This window comes from Ziziphus jujuba, chromosome 3 (assembly GCF_031755915.1).
Source record: "Ziziphus jujuba cultivar Dongzao chromosome 3, ASM3175591v1".
NCBI classification, from domain to species: Eukaryota; Viridiplantae; Streptophyta; class Magnoliopsida; order Rosales; family Rhamnaceae; genus Ziziphus; species Ziziphus jujuba.
Genome location: NC_083381.1, coordinates 27,195,234 through 27,216,067, shown reverse-complemented (window position 1 = coordinate 27,216,067; position 20,834 = coordinate 27,195,234). Strand labels below are relative to the sequence as shown.

At 34.3% G+C, this 20,834-nt stretch overlaps 2 protein-coding genes across 2 annotated transcripts; both read left to right on the top strand.

The window, feature by feature from the left end:
• Positions 1-2,377: 2,377 nt before the first annotated feature.
• On the top strand, positions 2,378-4,157 carry LOC125423272 (probable aspartic proteinase GIP2). Its single transcript, XM_048476953.2, has 2 exons — positions 2,378-2,908; positions 2,978-4,157. The coding sequence occupies exons 1-2, from the start codon at positions 2,378-2,380 to the stop codon at positions 3,677-3,679; spliced, it is 1,233 nt and encodes a 410-aa protein (XP_048332910.1). The 3' UTR covers positions 3,680-4,157.
• An 8,012-nt stretch (positions 4,158-12,169) lies between these two features.
• Positions 12,170-13,231, top strand: LOC107423255 (probable aspartic proteinase GIP2). The gene has a single exon (XM_016032785.3). It carries the CDS (start codon positions 12,170-12,172, stop codon positions 13,229-13,231), a length of 1,062 nt encoding a protein of 353 aa, XP_015888271.3.
• The last annotated feature ends 7,603 nt before the right edge of the window (positions 13,232-20,834 follow it).

The window sequence follows — 20,834 nt, the reverse complement described above, 5'->3', positions numbered from 1 at the left end:
AAAAGCATTGAATGAAATAAAAAAAATAAAAAAAAATCAGAACACAATTAAAAATTTAATAAAATAACTGTAAAATAGGCATACAAAAACCTAACATAAGAAATTAAGAAAATTTAAAGAAACTAGTAAACTTTGGAAATTGACAAAATTAAAAGTAAGAAATTAACAAAATTTTGACATTTTCTTAGTTAACTAAATATTAATATGTATTTTCATTTAAATTGTGCTTGTATATATTTTTTCGAATTGTAATAAATTAAAAAACATAAAAAAATAAATCTTGAGGGGAAAATCTTTTCAGCAGATGTAATAATTATTAAGAAAATAGTTTTTTAACCAAAAAAAATTTAAAGGCTAGTAGTTATTATAATAATGCTATCTCATAAAAAAATTTACCTTAAAAAACTTTTATTGGATTACAGACTAACATCATGAGTAGCATAGTATAAATAGACTAACATCTTAAGTCATTGATAGCTTGTGGAATAAATGAATTACTTTGTGAAAATAGCTAAATGGAGAGAGTAACTAGAAGACCAAAGTAAATAGAGCGAAATTAGGAAGAAATGTACTAGAAAAGTGTAGAGAGAAAAAGTGGAGGTAGAAAGTTTAAAGATAATATGAGAGAATTATGGAGGAGGTAGAAAAAAGTGTAGAGAAAGTTGAGAGGAAGGAAGTGGTGAAAGGTGTAAGACAAAGCAGAAAGAAATGTAAATAAGAGAGAAATTAAAAGAGAGAGTGGGACAAAATGTAGATAGAGAAAGATGGTAAGAAGAAAATGTAAGGAGAAGGTGGAGTAGATAAAAGTAGTGATGAAGACAAAGAGATAAAAATGGGGAGAAAAAATAGAGAAAATAATGGGGTGGGAAATGTAAAAATAGAGATGAAGATAGAAAGAGAAATGTGGAGAGAGACGAAAAATAGGGGGGGAGATTTTGAATTTTTTTTTTTTTTCTTTCTTCAATGTAGATAAAGAACAAGATGTATTTTGTAAATTCAATTGCAATAATAATTTAATTTCATTTGCTTCATATAGTGTTTTTATACATTTTTTTGTTAGTTTCATGTTCTCTAATTCCATATCCAACTAACAATCTCGAACTAAAATATATATACGAGTTTGATCAAATGACTATCATATATTTGAAATTGATTTGGATCCGAAATCCCAATTAAGTTGGATCATTGTCGCCAATAAAAACCAATAACAATTACATTGTTTGCCTTCCTTGAAAAATAGTCTTGCTTTGCAAGGATAAAAACTAGTTTAGTTTTTGAAACATACAAAGACTAGCTTAGTTTTTGAAACATACATACTCAAAATCAAGATTGCACTTGGCATTCTTCTTAGACTTGTAACATCACTAAATCAAGATTGCACTTGGCATTCTTCTTAGACTTGTAACATCACTAATAAAACAATTTATTCTAATCTCTTTCTCTATCTCTCACTCATATTGTATTCAATTTGGCAAATAAGGAATCTAAACTCTTATCTACATCCTAATACTGGTAAACTACCAAGACAACAAGCCCAACCATGCAATCAAAAATATTTGAGTGAGTCAGACCAATTTTTACATCGTGGAGAGATTTCTAATTATAATCAAATACCATTTAAACCGAGCGTTAGCATGATATTAGATTAACTTTAAGACCTTGAATTCATCTCACATAAAATGGCAATTGGATAATTAATTCAAGTGTGGGAATTAAATCAGATGGTGGTAATGAAATAAGTTGCAGAATTTTACAACTTAATTTATTTTTAATAATAATAATAATAATAATAATAATAATAAAGATCTGTCCATGCGTACCGTGCCAAAAATCTTGCAATTTAAGCTAGTGCTCATAGTTAGGAATAGTCTAATGTGGCTTTAATTATATTAATTATTATTGTTTATTGTGGATTCGTGTCGGGTGTAAGTCACTTTATTTTAATTAATCAAATATTTGATACACATATGAAAACATTTATCGATAAATATATGTTCTTTCTCTGAAGCTTGCCCAACCAAGTCCACGATATAAAAAATTAAAATTAATCTGAAGATGCTACAAAAACTCAACATCATTAATTAATGATAAGAGAGCAATTAATTAAAAACTTGAAAGTCAGACAAACAAAGATTGTCATCAACACGTGAGGGTCGAGCTGGCACCCCTCAATTGGTGGCCAACCTTAATTGACTAAATCTTTTAATATGGAATTGGAACTCACATGCAACACTCATATCACAAAATCTATATATGTATATATATAGTAATGGATAATAGGTAGGCTTGTCTCCCGGGAATGGATTTAAATACTAAATGGCTTGACCTACCGTCCACTTCTCCACCGACAAAAACTTGGTGTAATTAAGCTACCATAATGGGTTGCTGTAGCCACTTCAATTTCCTATTTCTCTGTTTTCTTCTTATCTTCTCCAACATTATATCTACCTCTATAGCCAAGAAATCTTCTTCTTCTTCCCATCCACATGTCAAAACCCTGGTTCTTCCTGTAACCAAGGTCCATTCCAATTTCGGACCAGACCAATACGTTACCGAGATAAAAAAGAAGACTCCTCTTCTCCCCATTAAAGTCTCAATAGATATTAGCCTTGACAAGCCTTTTCTATATTGTGAACGATCCTATGTCCGTTACACCTATAAGCCTATAAACTGCAGCTCTCCTCTTTGCTCTTTTGCCAACTACCCTCTCAACCCTTGTTACAGCGATAACACTTGCGCTTCCTACACCTATAATAATATTGGCGATAGATATGCCAGTGGTCAGTTAATCCAAGACATCGTCACCGTCAAATCCATCGATGGCCGCTCTGTTTCTGTGCCTAACTTCATCTTCGTTTGCTCCATCGAAACCTTCTCGTTGGGTGGCCTTGCTAGTGGTGTCAAAGGTGTTGCTGGTTTTGGATTGAGCAACATTTCCTTCACATATGAATTTGCTGCAGCTTTTGGCCTTAAATAGAAGTTTGCCATTTGCTTGAGCCCCTTTGAAAGTTCTAATGGCTCCATCTTCATTGGGAATGGACCTTATGTTTTGCAACCTGGAAACATTGATGTTTCCAAGTTTCTCACCTATACAACTTTCATCACCAACTACTATTATAGGGAATTCTACCTCTTATTGAAGGCTATCAAGGTCGATGGCAAACTTGTTCCATCTGATACATGGAAATACAAGCTAACCTTCAACTACGATAAGAGTGACATTAATGGTGGAACAAAGATTGGTACTGTCTATCCCTACACAGTCATGGACAGTGTGATACTTTCTTCTGTGGTTGATGAATTTGTGAAAGCATTGGGGAAGAACATCCCGAGAGTAGCAAATGTGACTCCATTCGATGTTTGCTTTAACTCGACCGGCATTGCGAGGACACACCTTGGCCCGGCTGTGCCTACCATTGAACTTGTGTTTAACAACAATGCGGTTTGGAAGATATATGGAGCTAACTCCATGGTGGAGGTTTCCAAGGATGTCATGTGTCTTGCTTTTGTAAGCAAAAAGGGTGGTTTCTGGTCAAGAGCTACCGTTGAGATTGGAGGTTATCAATTAGAAGACAATCTTGTTCAGTTTGATCTAGATAACCACAGGGTTGGATTCAGCTCTTCTCTGCTCTCCAAACGGACTTCTTGCTCCAACTTCAAGTATACAAATCATGCTTAATTGAAAACCCATATCCATATGGACAAGCTAAGGTTTCAATAGCAGCGTTTTATTTTATTTTATTTTCTTGTTAAGGTTTCATATAATCTGATTTGAGTAGTAATGACAATCCTTGACAAGCGGATGGTGTTATCTTAATCAACTACTATTTTTTTCTAAGGATTAATTTCCTTTTTAAAATTATGGGTTACATATAATATTTTATGTCATAGTGTTTCACAATTCATGGTATTGACCACATGATGTTGTATTATTTGTCCATTGAAAGATTTTATAATCCTATAGCTTTCATCCTTACTATACTTTCAATTTAAATGGAAACTCCTTCTTACTTCAATTATAAAATGTTATGGATCTTGGAGGATAGTTTCTGTGGTTTGATTGTATTAGTGAGCACAGTTCATCTTCAATGTACCACAAATATCCCATCAGCTGTGTTTGTAGCAAAAAATCAATGTTAAAAACTTGTCCAAGGCAAGTTGTCTTGGTTACAATGGCTTTCTAAGGTCATGCTGGGTAAACAAAATTTGTGCTTGATTTCTTTTTCAACATGGACTCCTCTGTAGTTGAGGGGCTAAGCCCGGATGTGCTTACTTTAAATGATCTTGAAGTGGGTACCTACATAAAGTTATAATTGACCTGGGAAGGAACAAAAAAAAGAAAAAATGGATTTATAAGCTTTCATATTTTTCTCTGTGCATAGTGGTGGACATTTTTGTTGGGGAAGACCAAATTATATGCCTCCATATCCCAAAGATGTATTCCAGCTGCTTATCACCACCCCACTTGTTGTCAATCTGCTTAGCGCAGCTGAAATATATTCAGATTGTTATTCTTTTGATGAATATCTAATTGGTGTAATTCCTATTAAAATTGATAATAAAATTGTCAGTTTAAATACTTCGTTGCTGTCCACCAACAAAGAAGGAGTTGTGGAAAATTAAGGTTGTTTTGAAAGATTTGGCAAACAAGGTATGTTCTATACCGCTAAGCATAAACGCAAATGCAAAACCGAATTAGAAATCAAAATAACATACACAGAGTAGTACAAATTGTTATTTTGGTAATAAAAAACAGAGCATAATTTGCCTTCCTTGAAAAATACAATCTTACTTTGCGAGAATGTTAGCGAGGGAAAGACTAGTTTAGTTTTTGAAACATATTCACTCAAAATCAAGACTGCACTTGGCATTCTTGATAAACTTCTAGCATCACTAATAAAACAATTTATTCTAATCTCTCTCTCTCTCTCTCTCTCTTTGGCATTCTTGATAAACTTCTAACATCACTAATAAAACAATTTATTCTAATCTCTCTCTCTCTCTCATATTTTGTTGCCAATTTGCCAAGTAAAGAATCTAAACTCTTATCTACATCTTAATACTGTAAACCACCAAGACAATAAGCCCAACCATGCAATCAAACTTATATATTTGAGTGAACTTAACCAGCTTTTACATCGTGGAGAGATTCTTAGTTATTACAAGTACCGTTTAAATCAACCGTTAGCATGATATTAGATTAATTTAGGACCTTTAATTCATCACATAAAATAGCAATTGGATAATTAATTCAAGTGTGGGAATTAAGTAAGATGGTGGTGATGAAACAAGTTGCAGAATTTTATAACTTTATTTTTAATAATAATAAAAATAAAGATTTGTCCATGCCGACCATGCCAAAAATTTTGCATTTTAAGCTAGCGCTCATGGGTAGGAATAGTCTAATGTGGCAATAATTATATTAATTATTATTGTATACTGTGGATTCGTGTCGCATGTAATTCACTTTATTTTAATTAATCAAATATTTGATACACAAATGAAAACCTTTGTTTACAAATATATATCCTTTCTCTGAAGCTTGCCCAGTCACAAATCCCAACATCATTAATAAAAAAGCTTCATGTACAAAGCAGAAAGTCAGACAAACAAAAAGAGTTTCAACACGTGAGAATCGAGCTGGCACACCACAATTGGTGGCCAAGCTTAAATATTGACTTCTCTTATTCTAAATCTTTTAATATGGAATGGAACTCTAATGCAGCTATAGTTAATATCACATCACATAAATCCATAAATATAGTAATGGATAATAAATAGGCTGTCACTAGATAGATCTAAATTACATGTTCTTTTACAAAATGGCAAAACCCCACTTGTATCTGAAATGAGCATAAATACCCTACTTTCCACTTAGTGTAATTAAATTCCATAATTAAGCTACCATAATGGGTTCCTATACCCACTTCAATTTCCTGTTCCTCTGCTTTCTTCTTATCTTCTCCAACATCATCTCCGCCTCCATAGCCAAGAAATCTTCTTCTTCTTCTTCTTCCCATCCACATATAAAGACCCTGGCTTTTCCCGTAACCAAGGTGTTGTGGTTCTCTGACCACTTTAGAGAAGAAATATGAGAAGAAAAATAAAAGAATTCTATTAATCTCTTAAAAATAGAATACAAAAATAAAAACTTCTGTCATGGAGGATTCTCACGTGGAACCTCTCTCTGCACTCTCCAATTCTCTCTGGAATTGCTCACTCTTCTCTCAAGCTCTCTCTGGAACTTAAAGACTCTCTCTCTCGGAGTTTTCTCTCAATTCTCCTCACTTGGGATGATTGAGATTGCTCTCTTGGCTTGATTTTCATGCAACGGTAAGGAGCCTATTTATAGGCTTACAAGGCCACAATTTTCAACATCTTAGCCCACAATTGTTGATCGGTGCAGCAATGGTGTCAACAATGGTGGCTGTCAACAATGGTGGCTGTGGTTGGTGCAGTTGTGGTTGGTGAGGTTGGTGTGGTTGGTGCGGCTGGACTTCACAATTCTCCCCCTCCAGCCGCATTTAAAACTGATGGTCATCTGCCATCTATTCCAGCTATGTCTCTGCATAGCTTCAGCTTCTCTTGAGCAACAACTTTTGTTAGCATATCTGCTGGATTCTCTTTTGTGTGGATCTTCATCAGTTTCAGCAACTGTTGATCTATTACTTCGCGTATCCAATGATAGCGAATGTCAATGTGCTTTGTACGGGAATGATACATTGAGTTTTTGCTCAAATCCATGGCACTTTGGTTATCACAATGTATCTTGTAGTCTTCTTGCTTGATGCCCAATTCTGTGAGAAAACGCTTTAACCACAACATTTCCTTACCCGCTTCCGCTGCGGCAATGTACTCTGCTTCAGTAGTGGATAAAGCAACACACTTCTGCAATCTTGACTGCCATGACACAGCTCCCCCTGCAAAAGTGTAGAGATAACCTGATGTAGACTTTCTATTATCAGGGTCTCCGGCCATATCTGCATCTGTATAGCCTTCTAAGATTGGGTCACCTCCCCCGTAGCACAAGCACAGCTTCGATGTACCTTTAAGATACCTGAGAATCCATTTGACTGCTTCCCAGTGTTTCTTTCCAGGATTTGAAAGAAATCTGCTCACAACACCTACTGCATGAGCAATGTCTGGTCTGGTACACACCATTGCATACATCAGACTTCCTACCGCTGAAGAATATGGTACTGAAGCCATCTCCTCTATCTCTTCTTTGGATGAGGGGCACATTCTCTTAGTCAACTTAAAATGATTTGCAAGTGGAATGCTGACCGGTTTGGCTTTATCCATGTTGAATCTCTTTATCACCCGTTCAACATACTTCTCTTGAGATAGCCATAACCTTCTATTCTTCCTGTCTCGGATTATTTGCATTCCCAAAATTTGTTGAGCTGGTCCTAAGTCTTTCATATCAAAGGACTTAGACAACTCTTTCTTCAGCTTACTAATCTTCATTGCATTTTGTCCAACGATCAACATGTCGTCCACATATAGCAAAAGTGCAATGAAGTTTCCACCTGAAAATTTTTGAATATAAACACACTAGTCTGCTGCAGTCCTTTTATAGCCTTGACTCACCATAAACGAGTCAAACTTCTTATACCATTGTCTTGGTGCTTGCTTGAGGCCATACAAGCTCTTCTTTAGCTTGCATACGAGGTTTTCTTTCCCTGAAACCTCAAATCCTTCTAGCTGCTCCATGTAGATTTCTTCATGTAAAATCACCGTGAAGAAATGCTGTCTTCACATCCATCTGTTCAAGTTCTAGGTTTAGACTTGCTACTAAACCAAAAATGACTCGAATTGAAGTCATTTTTACCACTGGTGAAAAAATCTCATCAAAGTCAATTCCTTTCTTCTGAAGAAATCCTTTGACTACCAATCGGGCTTTATGTTTCACCACCTTTCCGCTGCCATCTTTCTTGAGCTTGAACACCCATTTATTCTTTAGTGCCTTCTTTCCTGTTGGAAGCTCAACCAACTCATAAGTATGATTTTTCTGCAAGGATTCCATCTCATCTTGCATTGCTTGCAGCCACTTTTTCTTCTCTTGATGAGAAACAGCTTCCTGGAAACTCTCTGGCTCCCCTTCTTCAGTAAGCAGAATATACTCAGATTCTGGAAATCTCTTTGATGGAATTCGGCCTCGCTCAGATCTCCGAACTTGTAAACCACTGGTTTCAGGAGGTGTACCATCATCTGACCGCTGTGATGGCCCTGCAGCTGCTTGAGAGGATTGAGTCTCCCCCTGCTCATTATCCCCTTCTTCCTCCTGGTCTGCTTCTGGTATATCTTCATGCACCTCATTATCCTCTGTGGCTATTTGTGCTGGTGTTGGATTAGGACAAAAATTCTCGGCACTAGAACTACAATTAGGAGACATTCTGGGCTTTGCAATGTCTTCCATTTTTTGGTTTTCATGGAATACTACATCCCTGCTTCTAATAACCTTCTTGGTTTTCGGGTCCCATAACCTGTATCCGAATTCTTCATCTCCATATCCTATAAAGATGCATGGAGTAGATCTTGCATCGAGCTTCTGTCTGAGCTCCTTGGATACATGTACATAAGCTAAACAACCAAACACTCTTAAATGAGAGTAGGAGGGAATCTTACCCGACCACACTTTCTCCGGAATTTCAAAATTCAACGGTACTGACGGTGATCTGTTGATTAAATAGCAGGCGGCACGAACAGCTTCTCCCCAGAATGGCTTTGGCAGCTTAGCCATACTGATCATACTTCTGACCTTTTCCATAATGGTTCGGTTCATTCTTTCGGCTATTCCATTATGTTGTGGGGTGCGAGGGACCGTCTTCTCACGTCGAATGCCGTGTCTTCTGCAGTAGGCATCGAACTCTTTGGAAGTATACTCGCCTCCATTATCTGAGCGGAGACATTTCAGCTTCTTTCCTGTTTCACGCTCTACCATGGTATGAAACAGTTTGAAGTAATCCAATACCTGGTCCTTTGTCTTCAAGAAATATACCCACACCTTCCGTGAAGCATCATCAATGAAGGTCAGGTAATACTTGTTGCCACCTAATGATTCCACCTCCATGGGACCACAAACATCAAAGTGCACCAGACTAAGCAACTCTGATCTTCTCGATGCAGAGGAACTGAAGGAGACTCTATGTTGCTTACCAAACAAGCAGTGATTACAAGGATCTAGCGTAGCATCCTTGCAAACAGTGATAAACTTCTTCCTTGCCAAAGTGGACAATCCTTTTTCACTCATGTGACCGAGTCTCTGGTGCCACAGATTTTGAGACGCCTCTCCTTCTGCAATATTGAGGCTATCTGCACATATCTTCACATGAGTCTTGTACAACGTTCCACAAATATGTCCTCGGGCGACAACTATGGCACCTTCCGTCATTTTCCATGTGCCTTTGCTGAAGTAGTTGTCATAGCCTTACTTGTCTAAGGCTGCTCCCGAAAGTAGATTAAGCCGAAGATCTGGAACATGACGGACATCCTTCAAAGTGATTGTACAACCAACATTCGTTTTTATCTGAATATCACCAGTTCCCATAATCTTTGCCAAATTGGAATTTCCCATCTTTACCGTACCAAAGTCTCCTGCTTTGTACGTTTTAAAGAAATCTCTGTGTGGAGTGACATGGTAGGATGCTGCAGTATCGACTACCCACTCAACATCTTGGGTTAATATATGAAGGCATGTCTCTTCTTCGGTGGAGCAGAGCGCCACTTCTCCTGTACAAGTGACTAGTGTCTCTCCATCCTTCTTCGGCTGATTACCTTGGAGTCTCTGCTCTCTCAACAACTTTCTGCAGTTCTTCTTCATGTGACCCTCCAGGCCACAATGATAGCACTTATACGATGATTTTCTGCCGTCTGTAGATCTGCCTCTGCTCTTGCTCCTGCCTCTCCCCCTATCTCGACCACCTCTTTGCTGTCTTCCTCTCTCTGTGACGAGGGCATGTGACTGATCCATGCCAATGTCCTTTCTCCTGGCCTCTTCATTAAATAGGGCATCCTTAACCATAGACAGAGTAAGTTTGCCATTCGGGGCCGAATTGCTGAGAGAGACTACCAATGTCTCCCAACTGTCTGGAAGAGAGCTTAGAAGTAGGAGGGCCTGATCCTCATCCCCTAGTTGGTAATCCACAGCAGATAGTTGATTTACCAAGCTCTGGAACTCACTGGTATGCTCGGCTACAGAAGTTCCACTCTGTAATGTGAGATGTACCAATCGCTTAAGCAACAGGGCTTTGTTCCGAGCAGTCTTGGCCTGGTACATGTCCTCCAATTTTTTCCAGAGGGCATATGCATCCGTTTCCTTCGCTACATGATGGAAGACACTGTGGTCGATCCATTGCCTGATCTGACCGATCGTTTTCTTGTTTAATTTCTTCCATTCTGCTACTTTGCTGGGATCAGGGTTTTCGCCTTTAGCTTCTATAGGATCAAACAGATCCTTACAATTGAGGAGATCTTCCATCCGAGGTCTCCAAAGTGTATAATTTGTGGCAGTGAGCTTAACCATAGCTCCCGAAGATGATTCTTCCATTGACATTATGGCTTGACCAAAAATGGAGCTGAATTTGGCAAAACGGAGTTAACCGTTGCGTCCGGAACGGCCGAAAATGGTGGACTTGACTCTTCCGGGGTCAAAATATAATTACCAGAAATTTTGGGGCAAAAATGTAATTTCACAAAATTTCTGGGTCAACCTGAAAATACAGAAACTATAGGGGTCAGTCTGTAATTTCCAATAGTTCAGGGGCTTCACCGTAATTTCAGAAAACTACAGGGGTCACTCTATAATTTCCAATAATTCAGGGGCTGTTCCGCAATTTCAAAAAATACATGGGTCAATCTGTAATTTCCAATACTTCAGGGGCTGTTCCGTAATTTCAGAAAATATTGATGACGTGGCGGATGGTGCTGACGTGGCGACACGTGGCAGATGACGTGGCTGACGACGTGTCGGCTTGCGTGGCAGATGATGTGGCAGGGATGCGCTGACGTGGCTGCTGACGTGGTCGTCTTCAACCTCCAGACGGCGCGTGCGGCGCGTGGGCGCGTGAACAGTTGCAGAAAAATTTCAGTCGGCGCGTGCGGGCGAGTGGAACGTCAGTTTTCTCTTCGGCGAACTTCGTTGTTCTCCTCTCGTCGGGTACTTTCACCTGGGATTGTCAAATTAATTATTTGAGCAACTTTCCGAAACACCAACTTGAAGAACAGTGGCTCTGTTTCTTCAAATTTTGAACCCAAGCTCTCGACCTGGGGCTCTGATACCACTTGTTGTGGTTCTCTGACCACTTTAGAGAAGAAATATGAGAAGAAAAATAAAAGAATTCTATTAATCTCTTAAAAATAGAATACAAAAATAAAAACTTCTGTCATGGAGGATTCTCACGTGGAACCTCTCTCTGCACTCTCCAATTCTCTCTGGAATTGCTCACTCTTCTCTCAAGCTCTCGCTGGAACTTAAAGACTCTCTCTCTCGGAGTTTTCTCTCAATTCTCCTCACTTGGGATGATTGAGATTGCTCTCTTGGCTTGATTTTCATGCAACGGTAAGGAGCCTATTTATAGGCTTACAAGGCCACAATTTTCAACATCTTAGCCCACAATTGTTGATCGGTGCAGCAATGGTGTCAACAATGGTGGGCTAAGATGTTGAAAATTGTGGCCTTGTAAGCCTATAAATAGGCTCCTTACCGTTGCATGAAAACCAAGCCAAGTGAGCAAGAGAAAACTCCGAGAGAGAGAGTTGTTTAAGCTCCAGAGAGAGCTTGAGAGAAGAGTGAGCAATTCCAGAGAGAATTGGAGAGTGCAGAGAGAGGTTCCACGTGAGAATCCTCCATGAGAGAAGTTTTTATTTTTGTATTCTATTTTTAAGAGATTAATAGAATTCTTTTATTTTTCTTCTCATATTTCTTCTCTAAAGTGGTCAGAGAACCACAACAAGTTTGTTGATCGGTGCAGCAATGGTGTCAACAATGGTGGCTGTCAACAATGGTGGCTGTGGTTGGTGCGGCTGTGGTTGGTGAGGTTGGTGTGGTTGGTGCGGCTGGACTTCACACAAGGTTCATTCCAATGCTGGACAAGACCAATACGTTACCGAGCTCAAAAAGAAGACTCCTCTTCTCCCCATTAAACTCTCAGTAGATATTGGCCTTGACATGCCTTTTCTGTATTGTGAACGATCCTATGCCCGTTACACCTATAAGCCTATAAATTGCAGCTCTCCTCTTTGCTCTTTAGCCAACCCTCTTGAGTCTTGTTCCAGCAATAACACTTGCGTTATCTACACCTACAATAATATTGGCGATAGATATGCCAGTGGTGAGTTATTCCAAGACATTGTCTCCGTCAAATCCATCGATGGCCAATCCGTTTCTGTGCCTAACTTCCTCTTCACTTGCTCCATCGACACCTTCTCGTTGGGTGGCCTTGCTAGTGGTGTCAAAGGTGTTGCTGGTTTTGGAGTGAGCAATATGTCATTCACTTACGAATTTGCTGCAGCTTTTGGCCTCAAAAGGAAATTTGCCATTTGCTTGAGCCCCTTGAACAGATCTAATGGTGTCATCTTCATTGGGAATGGTCCTTATGTTTTGCAACCTGGAAACATTGATGTTTCCAAGTCTCTTACCTATACACCTCTCATCACAAACTACTATTACAGGGAATTCTACCTCTTGTTAAAGGCTATCAAGATCAATGACAAACTTGTTCCTTCTGATAAATGGAAGTACAAGCTGTCCTTCAACTACGATAAGAGTAACTATAATGGTGGAACAACGATTGGTACCGTCTATCCCTACACGGTCATGGAGAGCGAGATACTTTCTTCTGTGGTTGATGAATTTGTGAAAGCAATGGGGAAGAACATCCCGAGAGTAGCCAATATGACTCCATTCGATGTTTGCTTTAACTCAACCGGCATTGCTAGAACAAGCCTTGGCCCGGCTGTGCCTTCCATTGAACTTGTGTTTAACAACAATGCTGTTTGGAAGATATATGGTGCTAACTCCATGGTTGAGGTTGCCAAGGATGTTATGTGTCTTGTATTTGTAAGCAAAAAGGGTGGTTTCTGGACAAAAGCTGCCGTTGAGATTGGAGGGTATCAGTTGGAAGACAATCTTGTTCAGTTTGATCTAGATAACCACAGGATTGGATTCAGCTCTTCTCTGCTCTCCAAAGAAACTTCTTGCTCCAATTTCAAGTATATAAATCATGCTTAAAAACCCATATCCATACGGACAACCTATAGCAGTACTTTTATTTTTATCTTTATCTTTTTTTCTTTTTTTTTTTTAGGTTCAGATTTCAAATAATGTCTTATTGAGTAATGACTATCTCAGTAAAAAAAATATTGATGTCGATGGAAATATCGAGGATATAATTTTATGAAAATATCGATGGAAATATCGATAAAGTTACGGAAACTGTAAATTTTTAATTTATAATACAAATTTTTATATATGAGATAATTAATATAGTAAAATGATATAAAAATACAATAATTAGAATACAATAATCATAAAATATTCTATAAATATTACAAATTATTTATAAGTAAATAAAATATAATGTTAATTAGCACCAAAATATAGAAAATTTAAAAGATAATAGTAAGATACAAGAAATTCTCAAATATAATCCCTAATACATTATTAATACCAAAAAGAATTCCTTGGTTCTTCAAATTGATGATCATATCTTGATGTTTCACGTGTATAACAATAGGTATTCCAACTCATCATATTAGAGAAATTTTCCATGTAATTATGGATGTGCCAAGTATATCTTTCTCTATCAATCCCAACCAATTGTTCAAGTGGAGGGTAATGTGGATTTATCCAATGAGAAGTATAACATTCATTTTGAGACATGAGATAATTGAAGATATCAACATCTTAATCACTGTGAGGATCATGTGATCTCATTTGACTAATTGGATACACAATTGGAATCTTAGAATTTCCATATTGAGAGCTAACTTGTGTATTTAAACTCATTGCATCCAAAGAGTTAGAAAGATAATCTTCATAATGTTGATTTATCATGGAAATGCCATAGTGTCTTCTTAAACCAGTGCCTACTGTTCGAGCCCCATGATCAAAATCCTGTGTTGCATGTGTATATTGATCTTCACCAGTAAATGGATTTAATGGTTGTTGGCTTGGTTCTCGATAGTATGTTCCAGTCGCACCTCCACCTATATTATATCCTCCTCCTCTATTGCCACCATAACCATTACCTCCATCATCATCATCATCAAGATCAACGACATCATCATCATCTTCATCCTCATATTCATTTGGTTGAGAATAACCGCCACCAAATGTTTCTACATGAGGACTAAATCGTTTAGTTGAAGGCATTGTCACTACTTCAAACGAATAATTTCCTCCACTATCACTACTCATAACTTCTTCAACAATAACATTGTCAACATTTATTCCTAATTGTGAAGCATGCATTGCGACTCGAGGATTTGGATTGCCTTCATCATCATCTAAGTGTGAATTCTTAACCCATTGGATAATAAGATTATCTTCATCTTCACTAGGATCAGCTCCAATTTCAAGAAGATCCAAATAATCTGAATCTAATTGCGGTTGATTTGTTAATTCCATATCACGGATCCGCAATTTCATATTATAATAGCAAAAAACCAATTTTTGAAAATTTTCATATGCGAGCCTATTTCGTTGTTTTGTGTGTATTAAAGCGAAGGTACTCCAATTACGCTCGTATGCGGATGATGATACAGTTTGTGACAAAATATGCATTGCCAATTTTCTGAGCGTTGGAGTGCTATTACCATACATTGTCCACTATTCAGCTGTATATTTCAACATTTTAAATCAAAATATATTAAATTTTAATAAATTTTTAAATATTAATGAAATTTTTAATATTAAGCACATGATTTTTTTATAACAAGTAATTGAAATACACATACCAGGTATCTCCACTCGGGCGGCAATTACTGCTCGATTACTAAACCCTTTTCGTGCATCTCTAAAGCATATTATCTATATGTAGTAACGAAAAAATGATAAAAAATGTTATTAATATGTTATTTAAAAAAACAAAATAAACAAAAGTTTACTTCATTTCTAAATTGAGATATACAATCCGAATTTGGATCTAATACTACAAAGACATCATGAATAGCTTGTACAAAGTCTGAATCAGTGCCAATTCATTCTTTATACTGGAATTGTGGATTCAAAAAGTATACTACAAAGTAATAATAAAAATTAAATATAATATATAAATTATAAGACAAAATAATAATTAATAATAAGTAATTGACATAAAATTACCAGCCATATGGAGAGGATGACAAAGTGTATTGTTCCATCGAGCATCTATGATATCCATAACCCACTGAGTTCCTCTTTGATTATTGATTGCATATCTCATTTTTTGAAAACAATCATACAATATTGGCATCATAGGTATGAACTCAACATCAACAATTCGCAAAATATTATATAATGGCTCAGATAAATTAACAGCGTGAGTAACAGAATTTCAAAAATGATTACCAAGGATAAGTTTCTCCACTTCTTTACCTGCTTTTGTTCGACTCAATTGATGCTCAGCCCATGCATCGCTTGTAAAGACTTGTTTTAGAGAAGCTTTCTTTTTAAGGAAACTATTTAAAGCAATATAGTTTGTTACAAACCTTGTTGCTCCTGGTCGAACGATGTCTCCTTTACATATATCTCGCATTAAAGAAAGTAACCAATTATGATTATAAATATAATTGGTTATCATTCTTGCATGCTGAATGATCTTTGCAATACTTTCATGCTTTCCAATATCCTCAAATACAAAATCAATACAGTGCGCAGCACATGGTATCCAATACAAGTTGTACTGTGTCATCAATTTCTTACTAGCCTTTACGAATGCAGAGCCATTATCCGTGATGACTTGCACAACATTGTTCTTGCCCACTTCATGGATACATTCTCTAAAAGTTTGTATATATACTTATAGTTTTTGACTTTATCGGAGGTATCAACTGACTTAAGAAACACTGATGACATTTTGCAATAAACCATAAAATTCAATATGGATAGCTTAGTTGGTCCTGTCCATCCATCATAATTGTACAACCATATATCTTCCAGCTTTCTTTGAACTTTTCAATATGCTGTTACATCTCTTTATACTCCATGTCTAGATATTTTTCCTCAATTTCATATGGAGATAGAATTTGAACTCCCATACCTATTTGTTGAGCACCAACCATCATGTTTTTGAAATGGTGTGATTTTGCCTTTGCAGGTGAGATATTATCATAAATAAAGAATTTTACCACTAGTCTTCCCAATGTGTCTTTCATACCACCTTTTGTCAACATATCTTTTATATTTTTTTGTTTTGCATCGGATGACTTATATAACGAAGGTACAGTTAGAGGAACTTGTTGAGATTGTTGTCTACGACTGGGCTCCCTTACACTAATTGCACAATGAAACTAAGCATATGGTTGACTACCACCCTCTCGAGAAGATCCTAATCCTTGATCTTTACGGTTAAAAAAGTTTTCACCTTGTTCTTTTTCCCATCTGGCTTGTTTAGATGCACAAACTGCAACTTTATATGAGTCTCTTTTATCAGGATGCATATCAGCTGGATATATATATATATATATATCATCACCATCATCATCATCATCATCATAATTACTCCGAGACGAAGCTAAGTTATCCCGTAATTCATTACGAATATCTTCTTCCATTGTCTTTTTTTACAATTTTGCATGTTCTATTTTCCTTAAGTAATTATAAATCTCTTTCTTCACTTCTGGAGGTACATTGGGGCACTTTTTGATATTACTTTTTGGATCAGAATGTGCTAAATGATACTTTAATCTTGTTATTCCACAACTTTGCATTTTATGGTTACAATATTTGCAAATTGTACCATATTTGTTATCTTTAATTGGAATACAATGTGCCCAAGCTGGATCTACTCTTTCGCTATACTTTCTATTTTTCCTTTCAATAATCATAAATAATTATTAAGTTAATAATAATATTAAAAACAACAATAAGAATAAGAAAAATAAAAATATTAATAACAAGAAAAGAATTATAACAGTAATAATAATATCAATATTAATAAGAATAAGAATAATAATAATAATAATAACAATAATAAAAACAACAATAATAACAACATTAATTCCAATAAGAATAATAAAATTAATAACAATAATAATAATAAGTAAAATAATAACAACAACAATAACAAATTAACAATAATAATAATAAGTAGAATAATAACAACAACAATAATAACAAATTAACAATATTAATAATAATAATAGTAGTAACAATAATAATATAATAAAAATAATAATGAGAATAATAATGCTAATAATAATATAATAAAAATAATAATGAGAATAATAATGCTAACATTAATAATAATAATAACAATAAGAATAACAATTACAAGAATATTGATAAAAATAATAATAATAACAATATTAATAAAAAATATTAATGACAACATCAATAATAATAATAACATCAACAATAATAACGATATTAATAAAAGCAACAACAATAATATTAATAATAATAATATTGATAACATTAATAATAATAATAATAATAATAACATCAACAATAATAACAATAATAATAATAATATTGATAACATTCATAATAATAATAACATCAACAATAATAACAATAACAATAATAATAATAATAATAATAATACAAATAATAATTATAAGAATATTAATAAGAATAACAATAATAATAATATTAATAAAAAATATTAACGATAATAATAATAATAATAATAATAATAATAATAATAATGATAATAATAATGACAACATTAATAATAATAATAATAACAATAATAATAATAATACGAATAACAATTATAAGAATATTAATAAGAATAACAATAATAACAATATTAATAAAAAAAATTAATGACAACATTAATAATAATAATAATAACATCAACAATAACAACAACAACAATAATAATAATAATAACAACATTAATAATAATAATAACAATATTAATAACAATAATAATAATAATAAGAATAACAATTATAAGAATATTAATTAAAAAAATAATAATAACAACATTAATAATAATAAAGATAATAAGGATAATAAAAAAATAACAATAATAATAATAAGTAGAATAATAACAACATCAATAATAACAAATTAACAATATTAATAATAATAAGAGTAGTAACAATAATAATAATAATAATATAATAATAAAAATAATAATGATAATAATAATGATAACATTAATAATAATAATAATAACAATATTAATAATAAGAATAAGAATAATAATTATAAGAATATTAATAAAAATAACAATAATAACACTATTAATAAAAAAATATTAATGACAACATCAATAATAATAATAACATCAACAACAACAACAACAATAATAATAATAATAATAATAATAATAATAATACGAAAAGCAATTATAAGAATATTAATAAGAATAACAATAATAATAATATTAATAAAAAAATATTAATGACAGTATTATTAATAATAATAACATCAACAATAATAACAATAATAATAATAATAATAATGAGAATAATAATAAAAATAAATTCATGACCATAAGATGGCTAGAAAACATATCAATTCGAGGATTAGACTATACTGTGTGAGTAGATTTACCTCCAAATTCATGCTGGTGATTTATGTTAGATTCATTAATGAGAGAGTAAAAAAAAAGTTTGTCCTAATATGAAGTGTGAGCAATTTATCCCCATCTTTATATAAAAGGAATGGATAAAAAAAATGTGTCTTTTATTGGTCTATTGGTAATTGATAAAGAATGAAATTTTGTATGTTTTATTGGCAGCAAATAAAGAATGAAATTGTACATGATGCACTTGGAATCACCGAAAAAAGAAAAGAAAATAATAATAATAATAAATCCTCGTTTTTTAATATGGGTTGGCCCAATTTATTTTCTCAAGCTCAAGATAAAAAATATTAGGTTTGGGCTAGGGTAAGGCCCATATCCATTCCTTTTGCAGCTAACCCATAATAATAATAATAAATAAATAAAAGCGCACTTAATTTTATATTAAATCAATTATTTGGTGTATATTTTATACATATAATTAACTTTATATTAAATAATAAATACAATTTTAACAATATTTGTTATTAAAATATTTACTTTTGGATATCAAAAATTGTGAATTGAAACTTTATTATTAACGTGGATTTTCCAAAAGATATTCCTTTTGTGAATATAGGTGTTGAATAAAGAAAGAAAAGAAGATTGAAAACTAATTATTTGGTGTATATTTTATACATATAATTAACTTTATGTTAAATAATAAACACAATTTTAACAATATTTGTTATTAAAATATTTACTTTTGGATATAAAAAATTGTGAATTGAGACTTTATTACTAACGTGGATCTTCCAAAAGCTTTTCCTTTTATGAATATAGGTGTTGAATAAAGAAAGAAAAGAAGATTGGAAACTAATTATGTTTAGTGAAAACTTTGCACTCACTCCATTTCTTTTTACCAAACTTTTAAACTCTCTCTCTATGATCTACGCTGAGGAAGAAGGATGCAAAACATAAAAATATGACTGAGCTGCTACACATGTATTTTTATACTATACTCATTTCCTTACCTCTTTTCAAGTACAATAATTTTATTAAATTATTTCTCCCTGCAATTCTCTCGTGCTTTTTTCTTTTTAGTTTTATTTTTTTCAAAATGCGTTATTGTTAACATCTGAAATCTGTAAAATTTTTTATCAAAATTCAAAAAAGATGCCTATGAAAATATCCGTTCTGATTATTTCATTTCAAATTTTTGTTTTTTTCTCTTTCGATGTCTTACTCCTACTCTATTAACACTTTGAAAAAAAATCAAAAGCATCAATAATTCCTACACATTTATTCACAGTTGCACTTTCATTCATATTTTTTTTTTTACAGATTCGGCACTTTCATAATTTCATTCACAGTTTTACACTTTCATTCAAATTCTTTAAAAAACAAAAAAACAAGCAAAAATCAATAACCAAAAAAAAAAAAAAAAATTCCTCTCTTCAGCCGTCTCTACGTATCCCCCTCTTCCCTTCAGGCTTCAGCTTCAGCCATCTCTTCCTCTTCTCTTTCCCATCCATCTCTTTCCCTCTCTTCTCGGCCATCTCAGTCTTTCCCTCTCTTCTCGGCCAGATCACAAATTCACATCCCAAAACATCTTGCTCTGACAGATTTGTCTTACTCCGACATCTCCTCGACAATTCCACTGACACCCGATGACTTCTCCCCAACTTTCCATTGATTTCTCCACCATATCCACCAAAAAAACGAAATCCAAATCGACTTCTGAATTTCCACCCAAAACCCCTCAATTCTGGCGACATTCCGCCGCACCAGTGACGGAAACTCTTCCCCCCCCCCCCCCCCCCCTCCCTTTCGGTGTCGGAGGTGGCCAACAACCGACATTGTCGCCGACTTTTCGCCCGTGTCGGTGACATTTGCTTCACTAGCATCATTAAGATTATAAAGCAATTTCAAAAAGAAGCTTTTCATTTTTTACTTCAGTAATTTCTAAGCTTTGATTGAGACTAGTAAAATGTCAAAATGCTGAAAAATAAAAATTAATGTACCATAAGTAAAGATATTCCTATCATCAGATGATTGGAGGTAGAAAAAGGTGTAGAGAACTTTGAGAGGAAGTAAGTGGGTAAAGGTGTAGGATAAAGCATAGAGAAATGTATATGGGAGAGAAATTAAAAGGGAGAGTGAAGACAAAGTGTA

Bases quoted from the DNA above. Each gene is read 5' to 3' on its own strand.
- LOC125423272 (XM_048476953.2), top strand. From the start codon at position 2,378: ATGGGTTGCTGTAGCCACTTCAATTTCCTATTTCTCTGTTTTCTTCTT. The intron at 2,909-2,977 runs GTTGCTGGTTTT...GGCCTTAAATAG, and splicing joins TTGCTAGTGGTGTCAAAGGT to AAGTTTGCCATTTGCTTGAG.
- LOC107423255 (XM_016032785.3), top strand. From the start codon at position 12,170: ATGCCTTTTCTGTATTGTGAACGATCCTATGCCCGTTACACCTATAAG.